This window comes from Brachionichthys hirsutus, chromosome 19 (assembly GCF_040956055.1).
Source record: "Brachionichthys hirsutus isolate HB-005 chromosome 19, CSIRO-AGI_Bhir_v1, whole genome shotgun sequence".
Classification (NCBI taxonomy): Eukaryota; Metazoa; Chordata; class Actinopteri; order Lophiiformes; family Brachionichthyidae; genus Brachionichthys; species Brachionichthys hirsutus.
Window position 1 is genome coordinate 6,234,302 of NC_090915.1, and position 14,576 is coordinate 6,248,877.

Genomic DNA, 14,576 nt, shown 5'->3' on the forward strand with positions numbered 1-14,576 from the left:
CCTGCTTCAGTCTTTGTGTGGAATAATTTATACAAGGATATAAATTGGGAAGAAATATGTCAAGAAAATATTTTATTTCAAATAAAATACGTGAAGTTTCTTTGAAAATATTGCATAGATGTTGCCCAACTAATTTGAGATTAGCTAAATGTTATGCAAATATTGACCCTTGTCGAGACAATAATCCACCTCTTCTGGGAATGTAGCTTTATTATAATCTTTATAGAACTCTTCTTCAGTGGAAAATTGCATATTAATATTGCTCTTAAAATAGAATACTGTATATATTCTTTGGATTCCCTTGGGAATCCAGAGAAGGGCTATATTGTTAATCTCTTCCTCCTTCTCGCTAAACACAATATTCATGCCAGCAAATTTGCAAAACAAAAACCTAACATTGTTATTTTTATACCTTACCTACACTCATATTTGAGTTGCCTGAAGTATACCTTGAACGCAAAAACAATGAAAGCAAAGACTTTGTTTAAAAAAATGAAAATTTGTTTAAATATGTATACTATGTTGTAAGAATTTGATGCCTTTCTTTTGTCTTTCTCCAAATTTTCATGTACCTCAAGCCTGTTGAAAATTGTCACTGTATTTGTTGTATTATATTTGTTCATTTTCAATAAAATATATATATAATAAAGGGGAAAAAAGAAACTGAACTTTATATATTTCTGTCATCTTGATCCGTGTTGTGAAAGCAGGTGTGTGTGTGTGAGTGTATTAAAGAGTATTGATCAGATCTATATGACATCCGGGTTATCAAAATGGCATTGTGTTAATGTCTTTTTCTTTTACACGTAATAACCAAAATGTTGCCATAACAGTTTTACTCCACCCAGAACTGCTTTAATAAGAACAGCATTGAAGGTTTCCATGGTGTATTTACATCATTTGAAGACACTCATACGCCTAAAAGCAATGCATTGTGGGATATGCGCAGCACAAAAGTGACAAAATATAAGTCCCTTTCTATTTTGTACTATAATCTTGTGGAGCAGATGGCTACATACATCTTATTTCTTAAGTCATATTTGTTATAAATATAACAGTAATAAATGACTATAAACAGCATCAATAACACAAAAAGACATGAATTTGAGGTAAATATATAATCACAAATGTATGGACACTGTTAAAACACTTATGAGGCAGCACATGATATTTAAATAATTTACTTCATAAAAACAAGTTAAGAAACTACTGTTATTTATTCAGATAGTGGTTAATGTACATTTGTTTCCTCTACAGTCTAGAAGTAGGGACACTTTTTTTAAGATGTGTTTACATTAATGAAAAACGTCTTCTTCTTTTTTAAACATTGAAGTGTTTGAGCGATGATGGTTGGAAGAGTAGTAACATGTTTAATTTAAAAACGTATCGTACCAGAGACACAATTCCCTTAAACTCAAATACAGGAGTCGGGAAAACAGCTGTTTTCAAAAGGACAAACGTAACAATTATTCAGTCTCTTTGTGACTATTCAGACGGTAACGTCACCATGTGATGGTGTGCAGTAATGACCGGAACATAGAACGTGGTGGTTTCATGCTCCCAGTTGTGTTCTCGGTGGCTTCTCCTTGACCGAGTCAGTGTGAAAGGACGCGGACGTCCGATCCTGATGAGACCCCAAGGCTCCTGCGTGGACTCCGAGGCACATGAAAAACCAGCATCTTTACTTTTTAACGGCGCCATGCCGTTCCTGTGATTTATCTCAGAGCAGTATTATGCATATCTGAATCACGGAGATTGAATTCAAATATAGAATGTCACTAAAACATCTTTTAAATCTATGGTTAAGCACGTACATTTTTATTAGTCATTAGTAGTAATTAGTAACACTTAACAGACAGAATTTTCTGATTGCACCTTCGAGCAGAGAGAGGATAAGCTCACCAGCATTCTGGACTAGACAGTGACAAACGCTAACAAAATGATCTTTAGCATCTTTACCTTTCAATAACTGCAGGTATAATGTCTTATTGTACTTCAAACAAATGTCAGTGGGACAGCCTATAATCGCTATGGAGGCTAATCCGCTCAAAAGACAGCAGAAACCTCCTAATCGGCTCATTGCTCCACCACAAAGCATGCACCTTTAATATCCAACTGTGTCATCGGTCACTTGCAACTGCCAGACACCAAAAGCAGTCAGCAAGTCATTTGTCGTAGCTAAAATGTTAAATACAGTATATGGCCCAGAATGCAATGCTGCAGCTCCTTTAAGCGATCCAAACAGAAAGGCACCATTGATATTTTATCTGCACTGAAATATAATGTGAACTGTTGCTGCATACTATTGTATGGCACTTTAACTAAGTCTTTATAAAACTCATCTCATTTCTAACCGCTTATTCCGTTATCGGGTCGCGGGCCAAGCTGGAGCCAATCCCAGCAGTCAATGGGCGAGAGGCAGGGGACACCCTGGACAAGCCGCCAGTTCATCGCAGGGCCTTTATAAAACTCTCTATTAGATCGCTAAAATAAAAGATACATTTCTCATTTACACAGCAAATCATGTATAGAAAATAAAGGCTTAATAGTGACTATAGCTTCTTCTCCCTCAACATAAAGCGTGTCTTCACACAGTGACTGGACCTTGTTTGGTGGCGCTGGTCGACTGGACTTGCAGGTCATCGTGTGATGACGCCGGGTTAGTCCTGCTGCTGTACAGGGCCCGGAGGAACAGGCCCGTAGTGCTCTCTGCAGCGGTGAACGCCATGTGCTCCCACTGAGACGCCTCAACGCCACTGGCGGGCATGGACTCCACATCATGTGGCAAATGGCCATTGGTGAGCCCTGTTCTTTTGTCATCGGCGGGGTCGACATGGCTGCCGGTAGTGATGTCATCATGATCACTTGTGATTTGGGACGTCCCATTCTCCATGGTAAACAATGGGCTCGGTGGTAAGCTGTGCGTCACATGGCCATGGTTGTAGTGAGCAGAGGTCCTCCTTGACTCATCCCGGCTCGAGGACTTGTGTGTCTGACGCGTGTTTGATAACAGCAGGGGGCGCTCCTCCTCGCCAGAGGGACTTAGCGCCACCGAGGGCTCAGAGATTGCCAGGCTGGACAGAGGGGCTGACATCTCTGATGGAGGAGACCCTGGCGTGTCAACAGAGGTACGGGACATGGCAGGGTTCAACCTACACGATCAGAGAAGAGACACGTTTTACAACTTGGTCTGGAATATTGTCATAGACACCGTTCATGCGACACATATAATGACATGATGAAGATCAAACTGATGGCTATCATCAGGTGTCTGGGTCCTCAGGCTCAAAGTAACTCAGATGTTCACCAGTATTTAATAATACCGTCCTTAGTCAAGTACTATCATGAAAAACCAGATTTAGCCTCAAAGCTTAAAGGACGGCCCTCCGCAAGGCAAGAACAGCATACTCCACATCTCCAATAGAAGAGAAAAAAAAACAATCCGACTTTGACACCGTGGCGAGGCCATCACAAAGCGTCAGCTCTACTGACCCTCCTGTTCCCACAGGTCTCCGTCGTGATGATTTCATGAACTTCATTCAAAAAATGTAATCTATTAGGGAGCACGTTCATCAGCTTCTACCTCAGCTGATCCAGAATGTAGCAGCTCGTGTTCCGACAGGAACCATTCTGAGAGGACACATTTCCCCTGTTCTGGCATCTCTGCCTGTGCTTCCTGTTAGAGCACGAATTGAATATAAAATCCTTCTTCTCACTTTTATAGCACTCAACAGGCAAGCCCCACCTTAGTTTCCAGAGCTCATTATCCCATATTGCCCCACTAAAGCCCTGCAGTCCAAAAATGTCTGCCTGCTGTTGGTCCCAAGCCGGGGGGGGGGGCTTTCAGTTATTATTATTGTGAGGCAGACACCAACTCTGTGTTCAAGAAGACTGAAGACTTTCCTTTTTATTCACGTTATAAATATATGTCATTGAGTCCTCTCTCTTCCCCGTAGTCTTGTGCTCTCTCTCCCTCTGTTTGTCCCTCTTTCTGTCTCAGTTTTTGGTCCTTCAGCCCGTAGTGAAGTATTAGTAGGCAGGAGTAATAATTACATGACAGAAATTCAGAATGTGTTTCATTCAGATTCTGGTTTTATAAGATACACGTAAACAAAATAATTATGCCAATAACAAATATGTCAATCTGATCATTTTGTGTTTCCTAGAAACAATGCAACAATGGAGGGTGCATGTCTTCTCCACGTATCCTAATTTCCCTCAAATTTGCTGTTTAACACGTCATGTCAGTATTTATATGTTCATTTTATTATTAATAAACGGCCCACAACGGTATAGCATTTTAACGATCCACAAAATAGCTTTATCATATACATTCTAGATGTAACTGATCTCAGATTATGTAAAGGATATATAATAATTAGTGTATTTTGGGCTATTTAGTCATTAATGATGATCTCGGTCGTCTCTGTTATCGTTTCATGTTCTTCTTGGTTTCTTGTTATAATTAATCAGTAAATTACCTTGCGCTTCAAGGCAACTTGCTGTCGGAGCAGAGTGCTTCTCGGCACTTCTGTGAACGAGCACTTAAGTCTTTGGTGCCACCAGTGGCATTTAGACGACCCCGACCACCGTGTGCTGAACGACGGCTATTCTCCAGCAATGACATCACCGAGACAGACTCAGTGTCAGACAGAACAGTGTTGCTCCAGTCATTGCTCCAGCTGCGGAGACAGGGAGGGGTCGTTTACATGGGCACAGGTTTCAGACAGGCCACTACACCATGACAGAAAGAATTTAGTGAGACGGGAGCCTTTCCCACTTTGCTTGTATTCTAACTGAATCAATCCTTTACAGGTACATGGGTTAATATAATGTAATCAGCAAATGGATTTGCTTTCAAATTTGTGAGCTATTGTTGAGTTAATTATGAGCAAGAAAGTAGCGGAAATTAATTGATCCCATTTTTATTTATTTTTTATTTATTGATGGGTTAGCATAGTAGTCGAGATTAATTCTACAGATGAGCCAGTGAAGAGGAGCCCAGTAAAGGATTGGAATTTGATTTCTGCTATATCTCCATGCAGGAATGTGAATTCACTAGTAAGGCAATGTGGCGGGACAGACCTTAAATATTTATGGATGTGCAATACTGTATAAATATTTTATTAATATTCACAAAGAGAGTGCCAAATGGATTTTCTTTTTTTGGGGATAAGAACCATGTCCTGGCTTTTTCTGGACATGTTGATGTTCATGCTGAGACATCAGAGAAAGGAAACTGGTTCTCCAACACATGGAAGACGGCGTCTCCATATTGACTTGAAAATATCTACAGCAAAAGCAAAATGTTGTGTCGATTCAGTGTTTGCCGATGGATCTGGAAATCTGCAGTGGAGATGACATGTAATGTATTTATAGGCCTGAAGCCAAAGGGTTAGCTGATCAGGTGAGATGTGTAACAGGTGCGTCTCGTTCAGTTCAGCAATGCCTCCGCAGCTGTGCAGGGGCAGAAATCAACATGCAGCAAAGACATTTTGCATGATAGTGCATATTGGACCCCTTTATGACTGTGGTTTTTGGTGAGTGAATTGAATGCATGTTTTAAAATACTGTATATGATTTATTTCTTTTAAAGCCTCCATTTTAAAGCCATAGTATCTGCAATCTGGATCTTATCCGGGTGAAATTCAGTGAAAAGATGGAGGTCCCCACCCTACATGACTGTGTCAAATTCCATAAACATCGGTTAATAATCAACCAAAATATTGAGGAACACATTTTGACGCTCCATTGACTGCAATGGATCATCACCAAAATTTAATCAACTGTTCCTGGTAAGATTCCAAACATTTTCTGAAAATGTTTTCAAGATCCGTCCATAACTTTTAGAGTTATCTTGCTAACAGGCAGATTGACAAACAAAGGACGGCGAAAACACAACCGCCTCGCCGGAGGTAACAAACATCTTCCGAGAACAAAGGAGAAAAGTCCTACTGAGGAGTCAGAAGAGGAGCCGATGACCTCCAAGAAAAGACAGCTCTTTTAATAGACAATACCAGGATTCATACATTTATCTACAGGTGACTCATGCTCCAAGTCTGCTCTGCATAATATGTGGAGACAAGCTAGAAAACATGGCAATGAAGCCTTCAAAACTGTTTCAGCACATGGATACCAAGAAAATTAACAAAGAAGAAAGGAATAGACTCTGGTTCCCTAAATCTTTTCAAGTTTAGACACTCACTGAGCAGGAATCCTGAATCACTCGACAACGATAGAAACAGAAATATGAATATACCTGAGAATGTCTGCAAAACTACCACTGAGCAATGCGGAGCTGCACATGCGTACACATCTTTCATTTAATTTTGGTCATGAACAAGAAATCAAAGGTCTTATTTCTCAGCATATCCTTCATTTATCAGTGTCACTCCAACATTACCTCCTCAAATGACAATAGCAGAAATAAATAACATTTACATAGAACTATAGATTTATGAAACACACTACCATTAGATATCTACTATAGAGCACACTACCTATGGGTATCAGCTGTAGAACACTAAATATCGACATTAGCCATAGAACATTCTACTTCTACCACATTCTTCTATCAGCTGTTCTCATACATCATTTATTTGTTGCTGTTTGTTTTTAGTTGGGAAGAAAAAGTAGTGGAAGTCTCTCAGTATGTCTAGTGTCCTCTTAGAACAAACCATTGAACTACTTGTTTTTATTTACGGTCATGTATGCATACAAAACCCGTGCAACACTTACCATATTAGATTTACAGATTGAGTCAATTCCATTATAGTAAACAGAACAAATATCCTTGAAATTCCTCCTTACCTTTCGCTCGAGATGTTGGTGAATGTGGTGGCTTCATGGACGGATAAGTCGTATTTTGTTGTAGAGAAGGTTGTTTCTGTCTCATCAGCTGAATGCTGCATAATCATTCCATTGCATTGCTGTAAATAAAATAGGAGCAGAAGATGCGTTTACAGCTTGAGTCTACGGAATCAATAGGTTTTGATGCCTTTTTTTTATATCAGTGAGTAACAGCATACATTCATGTGCTGCACATCTTGAAGAGGAAAGTTAGAACTCGGACATCCTCTGGCTGAATTTGCCATATTGGGGCAAATACCAGTATTGGTATTTTTGTTCCTCCTCTTCCTCAGGCTCTGCCTCAGGCGATCCTGGAGCTCCTTTCTCTGCTTCCTGTTTGGGGGGGGGGGGGGGGACCCAGATTAAGAATGAACAACATGTCCGAAGGTTCCGACTCTTAACCCAGTTTAATCTAAAGTTATTACGGCTGAGTGTAAGAATTGTATATTTTTTGTACATGGTACACTCCACTGATTTGGCTGTGCCTCTTCCATTCTGTGATTCCTTCCTAAGTGCAGATAATGTAAAGTTTTCTGTTTATGTGAACTCGTGCATGTTCTTCTCCTTTTGCCTTTTCTTTCAGCTGCTCACGGCAGTGGTTGATGCAACAGATCAAGCATCTCCGACTCATAGGGCATGCACCTTCACCCCATCCCCACCACTGTAGGTACGGCAGCTCTGTACAACACCTCTATTCTTAAAAACGCCAATCACCACACTCCTCCACTCTCCAGGAATGCTCTCACTTTCCAAGATTGTATTAGTCTGGAAAACTAACTAACAAGGCCTAACTTTTCATCTTAATATAGAGCTTGCTTTTTCCACTTTTCTCTTCGCCTCATGCCACATCTCCTTGTCTTGTCTACTTTGATCATCTCCCTGATTATCCCAATTATTTTTCGCCATGTGGAAGATGTTCTAACTGTGCTCAACTTCCCACACTCCTATATGTCGCTCTATGTCCTATATATCAACCCATTACTTTCTCATCTCCTCTGTTCCCATCAAAGCTCCAATGACCACTCCTTTATGCTTTTGGAACACGTTCTATCACCTCCTCTAACGCCCTCCAGAAGTCTTCTCTCCCCTCTCACAGCCTACCTGTGGGTCATATGAGCCAATGGCATTCATCATCACCCCTTCCATCATCCCATGGACCTCTCCGGTTCAACAGGGTGAAGCCACCTCTGATACTTCCCACACAGTATATCGGCCTTTCTTCTCGTCATTCATTATCAGTTTAATTTGTATTTAATATACTTAATTTCTGAACCTATGTGCAGACATATGTTTAAAACTACTTTACTGCTTCAGAAATATTACCAGTTGCAACTACCTTTCTTCGCTGGTAGATCAGCAGACTTGTCTGTAAGTCAGGTTAAGGTTAAGTAACCAACATTTTATTGATCCTCACACTGATTTGTTTTGGTTTATAAATTCTTCTTTACTTTAAATAATAATACACTTTGAGAATCCACTCCACTATTGGGTGCTATAATAAAATCAGGGAGAATGGAAAATAAAAATGTGACAGGAATTACTTTGTTTTGCAGTAGCCAACCAGACACATGATCCCAACGACTAGGAGTGCAATGCAGATTCCTGTTATTGTTAAAATGCGTTTCTGATACAGCTCCTCAGCTTCTGAAAAACAGGACAGGCCACTCTTAAAACTTCATGCAGAAACACACACACAGAGACTCATAGACACAAAGACCATTCATGCAATGAACCCAAATAATGACAAACAGGTCTGTAGGGAGAGCTCTTTCCTTTTTCCTTTGACATTTGTTTGTAGGGAAAATAGCTGAGTTGAACACGCCTGTATATATTTAGACTTTGTTTCTCTTGCGCGCAGGAGCCACCGGAGATAGTGATGGTCTATTGGAATAGCAGCTCATTCAAGACGAGCTTGGTGGCGGGATTACGCAGTCTTCTTACAAATATTCATTTTCACATCCAAGAACATATAGAAGAGGAGACAACGTACTGTAGAAGCTGGCCATTACATAGTTTTGGCAGCGATCACCAGTAAATTCATTTGGACACCTGAGTAGGAAACAGAAGAAACAAAAGGAGAGAGTCAGTTAGTTCATATACACGGAACTGCACCAAACCCACAACGGTCATCGCTGGTGTTGGCAGGAAGGCCCGGCTAGACTAGTATACGTCCAGCTTTAGGGTGAGAACCACTTGTATGTTGAAGGGGGGCCTCTCTCACCAATAGACCTGAACACTGTCTTTGCAGCAGACTGAAAATTGCATGTACAAATCTGTAGCATAGCTCTATAAGGGGCGTCATATGCAACCGGCCCAGGCGCCTCAATCAAAAGGTGGTGGCTCTGATGTCGTGCCAGCCTAACCTCTGCTCTCCTGGGGTTCACATGTGTGTTAAGTGTGAGCTGCCTCACCAAAAACACAATGTTCAGTATGGCAGTGGACGATGGAGGATAGGTTTATGCAGGGAACATGGGCTGTTATCGTATGTTTTAGTTACTGGAGAAATGTCGGGTGACGGAAAGAGCAGACGTGTGTAAACACTACGAGTCCTTCAGTCCGAACAGGATGGGTGAAATGAGATGTGAAGTACATGCAAATTTCAGTTCACTACTCTGCAGAGCAAAGTTTGCCTAACCCTTAAGGCCCGCTTAGAGGGATGGAGCTGCTCTCGCGGAGTTGCAGCCGTCGCCCGGAGGAAACATGACAGTGATAAACACCAGAAATGGCGCGGGATTGAATACAGTTGTGTTAACATACGTTTTAGGTCTGAGACTTTCTTAAGCACAGCTTGTTCGCATCGGTGCCCAGTGAATCCCGCCAAGCACCTGGTTGATGGGTAGAAAGGAAAACAGAAAACAGCACTGACTCTATCCGGTGTACAGTCAAATAACATCCAGGACACACGTCTCTTCAGTTCTGTTGCCCGAAGCTAACGAACAGGGGAGTCCCCAAACCCATGTGGATTCAGATTGTTCTGAAAATAGGCTTTGATGTCTCTGCTTCAGCGGGGACACGTGGACCTGGGAGGACCCAACATTTATTCACCATTAATACGGAGGACAGTCCCACAGTGGGAGTGGATTCCTGTAATGACTCCTCTCTGTTGTAGAGTTTCTGTTGAACGAGGACCGACTCCTGCGACGGCTGAAACACCTACGCAGCTCCAGATTCTACATTTCATGTGGCTTTTACCCCAAGAAGTAGAACATCGGGTTGTACCGGTAGGCTCATATGGTGGCTTATCAGTGTGTTTTTTATTTTCCCCTTTTTGCATTATACAGTAATAGTACAATACCGGTAGTACTTAACTATTTTAAAATTCCCCGAAATGTCAGGTGGCGTAGAAATAGTGACACGCAGGTCCAACATATAGAGGAGATTTGAGAGGAGGATGGATCCAACACATACAGTACTTTCTCCTCGAGGAGACCAATCCCCGCTTTTGTTACCTTATTCCCACCATCACACCATACGTTTGTTACCTCACCGTTGTGCTTTTATTACCCAAACATCACCATAGTATCTTTATTATCATAACCTCTCCATAACGCGTCTTGGTGCTTCGACCTCGCCATAGTACTTTTCTTACCTTCACCACACCTTCTTCTCCTGTCAACATTTTCTTGTTAGGGTTGCCTCATGTCCTTCCAGTACCTCCCATCGCCATGTCCTTCCTCACTGGTCTTCCTCACCTACTACTTCACAGGTTGCTTGAGGCGGCCATCTTTTAGAGATCCACATGCTGCATAATGTACCTCTACCTTCTCGTTAACCATATTACCTTGAGTAAAGGTGGAAGCTGTGGTTGGGAGGCCACAGGTGTATAAGGCTGGGAGTGTTTGGTAGGGTAAAACAGCTTTACAGGATAACTTGAAAAGTTGTGACCATGACAGCATGTCAAATTTATACCAAAATTCCCATATTGAATAACAGTCTTTTCCCCAGGACAAGTATGACACAATATTCATTTTACAGTGACATATTCACAACATTTTTACATGCATATTTGCATGTTTGTTATTTTTTCCTGAACGAATTTCCTCCTTGAGGACCTAAACACATTCAGATATTGAAGTTACTCATTGCACATTTCTCCATCTTGGATGAAAACATGAACGTTTTCATGTTTAATGGCTGTGGGCAATCTGTAGAAAATGAATTCACAGCAGCTTTCTGAGAAGCAGCCCCAAAAATGTATTTTATCTACCTATATATCTGTCTGTCTGTCATTAGCTCCACAGAGGCGGGGACAGATGGACAAAGGATTCTATTTTGGTGATGATCCAGAAGAGATCCTGTATTCTGGATTACTTTGAATTTTTTATTAATATTGCCGTCAATGGAGCATCAAAATTTGTTCCTCAATATCTAATCTATCTCTCTGTCTGTCTGTCAGTCATTTATCTATTTTATATATTTCTTTGTTTGTATGAATCAGGATTTAGAAGAGGAAAAAACACGTTTTGTTTTGTACCTGCAGAGAAACTTTGTGCTGCCTGGCATGATTTCAAGGGTGAAGCACTCGCCTCCATTCACACAGTAGTTCCTCTGGTTGTCGCTGCAGCGCGTCACATGACTGGAGGTCTTGGTTGTGGTGGAGCTGGTGCCAGCTGAAGAAGACATCAAGTCCATTTAGTACAGCAGGAAGGCAGCAAATGGACTCCAAAAAAGCATCTCAAGGTTTTACCTTGCGTTATTCAATATTTTTAGCAATAAGAACCCCAAAAATGTCAGTAAAGCACATTGGTCCAAAATAGTAACTGGATATATAGACACGGAGGCGCTGACCTGACTATTGTGACACTCCAATGCATCACAATGAACTTATTTTTTTTTTACATTCCTGTGGTGTAATTAATAGAAATCAAAGGATTATGGAAATATTTTTTACTGTGGCTGCATATCAATAAATCTATTGCTATTGTCTGGACTTTCTATTCCCACTCTGACAGACATATGGACGTACTGCAGGGACGAGTGTTACTTGTCCAGCTGTACTGAAGTCTAGTTTTAATGAAACAAAGCAAGTTCTTCGGTGTCACGTCAGAAAGTCCGACTGCTGGGATGCTAACAGAAACGCTGCCGATCTGCGAAGGCCCTAACATTTCAGTTCCGACGCACGGATCGTCTTACCTGTGGTGCTGAATAAAAGAAAGCAGCACGTGCATTCACAAAGACACCGAGAAACTGAGCCATCATCACCACCACCTCCAACCAGCAAACCCAGTTACAGGATAAAACAGAAACATCATGGTGGGAAGCCACTGGCAGACAGGCGGTATTAACGGCATGTTTTCCCCTGTGACGGTGGAATGGAGGGGGCATCAATTAGCCTCCAGCAGTCTCTGACCTTGAAATGGAGCACGGGCAGAAAACAGGAAGTCTCCTGTACCACAGCCAGGAGTTTTCAGTCTGTGTCCCATATTATTTATTGATTACTGAAAGTGTGCATCCACATATTTCAGCACTCTTTATGGTGTTAATTTGAGTGTCTTAGACATTTGAACGACAGCCATATATTCGGAGGGACTAAATACTTACACATCATCCTCATACCGTGCGTGCACACAGTTTAGAGGTAAATAAGCTGTTGTTTTCTGCTCACCTATCTGTGAGGTAATATTTCAGAGGCTTAGTCACTGTCCTCTACGCAACACCCTGCAAGTCGCAACGTGTCTGCTTTCAAGTCAAGTCCTTAAAGAAGACTCCTAGCGTGGCGTTTACAAAAGAAGTGATTAAACCGGAACAAACGGATGAACCGCGCTTGTCTTGTCTGAAAAATCACAATCCAAGGTGAAGCAGGACGCCACTGTGTAAACCCCCCCCCCCCCCCTTCACATAATTACATCCTATATCATGATGTTAGCGGTCAGTTTAGGAACAAAGGGCATCCTGTCTGAAAACGGAGCGCGGTCCTAGTGCTTTCATTGAACAAGTATTAGTACTTACAGAGTGCTGTGACGAGGATGTCGTTGGATTCCTGTGTTGTCTGAGGGTGGGGGGTCTGCTTTGGGGTGGTGGGGTGTCCAGTGTTGTATTTCAGTGTAACAGGGGGGTCAGGCTGAGACCATCGTGGCGGAGGAGGTCCTCGTGTAGATTTGTCTTCCAGTAAAACGTCAGGACCTCCTGGGGTAATGTCATTGGCGCTGGTCGAGTGGGCCGTAGGCGGACGCGAACTGGGAGCCAGCACAGTTGGTCCCAATGTGGGGGCAACTGATAGGATAACCGGGTCCTGTCCAATACGTTTCGGATCTAAGTGTGTCGGGGGTTCATACTCAAAGATCTTATCCACAAAGACCCATTTCAGGCCGGCTGTGCAGAGGGCTAAGCTGAGCAGACAGGCCAGGATGGGTAGAATGCAGATTTTCTCCGAGTGAACGCAGTTGTTAATCTGCTCGATTTCTACGCACACACAGCAGGTTCTTGGCAAGGCCACAATTCCCAAAGCGCCACAATGCTCCCCATCATTGCCACCGCTTCCCTCTGCAGTCCCTTCGGCACCCTCCTCCTCGGTCTCACCAGCTGCCTCCTCTGGTTTCTCCTTGGGGACTTGTCCAGAATCAACAGTAGGGCTGGTGGGGGAGGTTGACCCAGGTGGAGGAGCTGGTCCTGCAGAGAAGGCCTCCTTTCCCTCAGTCATGCTTTCCGACTGCTGGATGGAGTATTAACTCAGAGCGTCGCACAGCGGCTGTCTGCAACCGGTCGCCACAAGTGCATTTTCCATCATAAGGAACTGGGGTTTCAGGTGAAATGCTCTTCGGAGTGGGTCGAACCTTGTTAACAGTCCAGCCGTCTGCACACGGGGAAGAGGAGCTCCTTGCTCATGCTTTCTCACAGGACACAATCATTAAAATATCTGAAGGCAAAAACAGACACAAAAAAAAAGACTGGCAAAGATTTAAAATCCTCAAAGCATCTGCTGGTCTGATGGTGAGCAATGGTGGAAAAAGTATCGCTCACTCACCTGAGCACTTGGGCAGAAGAGGCGGTGTGGACGTGACGGGCCGACTGCGGCTGCAGTAGCAGGAGTGCAGAGGACGGGGAGGCCGGATGCTGCAGTGGCCGGGGGGGACATGCTGCCTCGCCTGTGGATCTCCAAGCAGTTGAAAGGCTGAATCATGAGGGAGCGGCAGGTGCCCTTCCTCTCAGCGCCACCACAGAAACAGATGAGTAAGGGGAAAGAGAGAGAAAGACAATCAGAGAGATGAGGGAGGGGAGGGAGGGAGGAAGAGGAGGGGAAACTGCAGTAGCACAGAAGGGCACAGAAGACAGGACACTCCCCTTTTTCTTCTCAACCTCCTCCCTGGATTCCTCCTCTCTGTCGCGCTTCCTGTCTGCAGGTCTGTGGTCTCTCTGCAGGCTGCTACCAATCCCAGCACAATACACCCCAGCTAAGCTAGTCCTGCTTGATCCAATTAGAATCCCCGTCAACGAATCACAGGAGGGCAAACTGCCGTGCCCGCCCCCTCCAGTGCCACTCCCCATTGATTATGTTGATGCTAAAGGGAAGCAGACACATGATCCACCTCAGGAGACTGCAGCCATTGTGTTCTCTTCTCAAGTATCATTAGTGTAATAACGTAACAGAGACAACAAAGATAATTAACACATATAGAGAATCTGTGCGTGTGTATAAATATATATATATTTATATACTTGAATTCCAGTAGTGTACAGGAGATATTGGTCACAAAATCAACACTTGCAACATGCAAAGCTACAAGGCG

General features: G+C 42.8%; 1 protein-coding gene across 1 annotated transcript; it reads right to left on the minus strand.

The window, feature by feature from the left end:
• Positions 1 to 844: 844 nt before the first annotated feature.
• On the minus strand, positions 845 to 13,639 carry nrg1 (neuregulin 1). Its single transcript, XM_068752798.1, has 7 exons — positions 12,799 to 13,639; positions 11,324 to 11,459; positions 8,840 to 8,898; positions 8,391 to 8,493; positions 7,029 to 7,182; positions 6,811 to 6,929; positions 845 to 3,152 (listed from the first exon to the last, which is right to left on the minus strand). The coding sequence occupies exons 1-7, from the start codon at positions 13,487 to 13,489 to the stop codon at positions 2,588 to 2,590; spliced, it is 1,827 nt and encodes a 608-aa protein (XP_068608899.1). The 5' UTR covers positions 13,490 to 13,639; the 3' UTR covers positions 845 to 2,587.
• Positions 13,640 to 14,576: the final 937 nt, after the last annotated feature.

Excerpts from the sequence above, each read along its gene's own strand:
- nrg1 (XM_068752798.1), bottom strand. The coding sequence starts at position 13,489 with ATGACTGAGGGAAAGGAGGCCTTCTCTGCAGGACCAGCTCCTCCACCT. Across the intron at positions 11,460-12,798 it reads CATCCTCGTCACAGCACTCT|CTGGCACCAGCTCCACCACA; the intron begins GTAAGTACTAAT and ends TGTCTTCTTCAG. Across the intron at positions 8,494-8,839 it reads TGTAATGGCCAGCTTCTACA|AAGCTGAGGAGCTGTATCAG; the intron begins GTACGTTGTCTC and ends CCTGTTTTTCAG.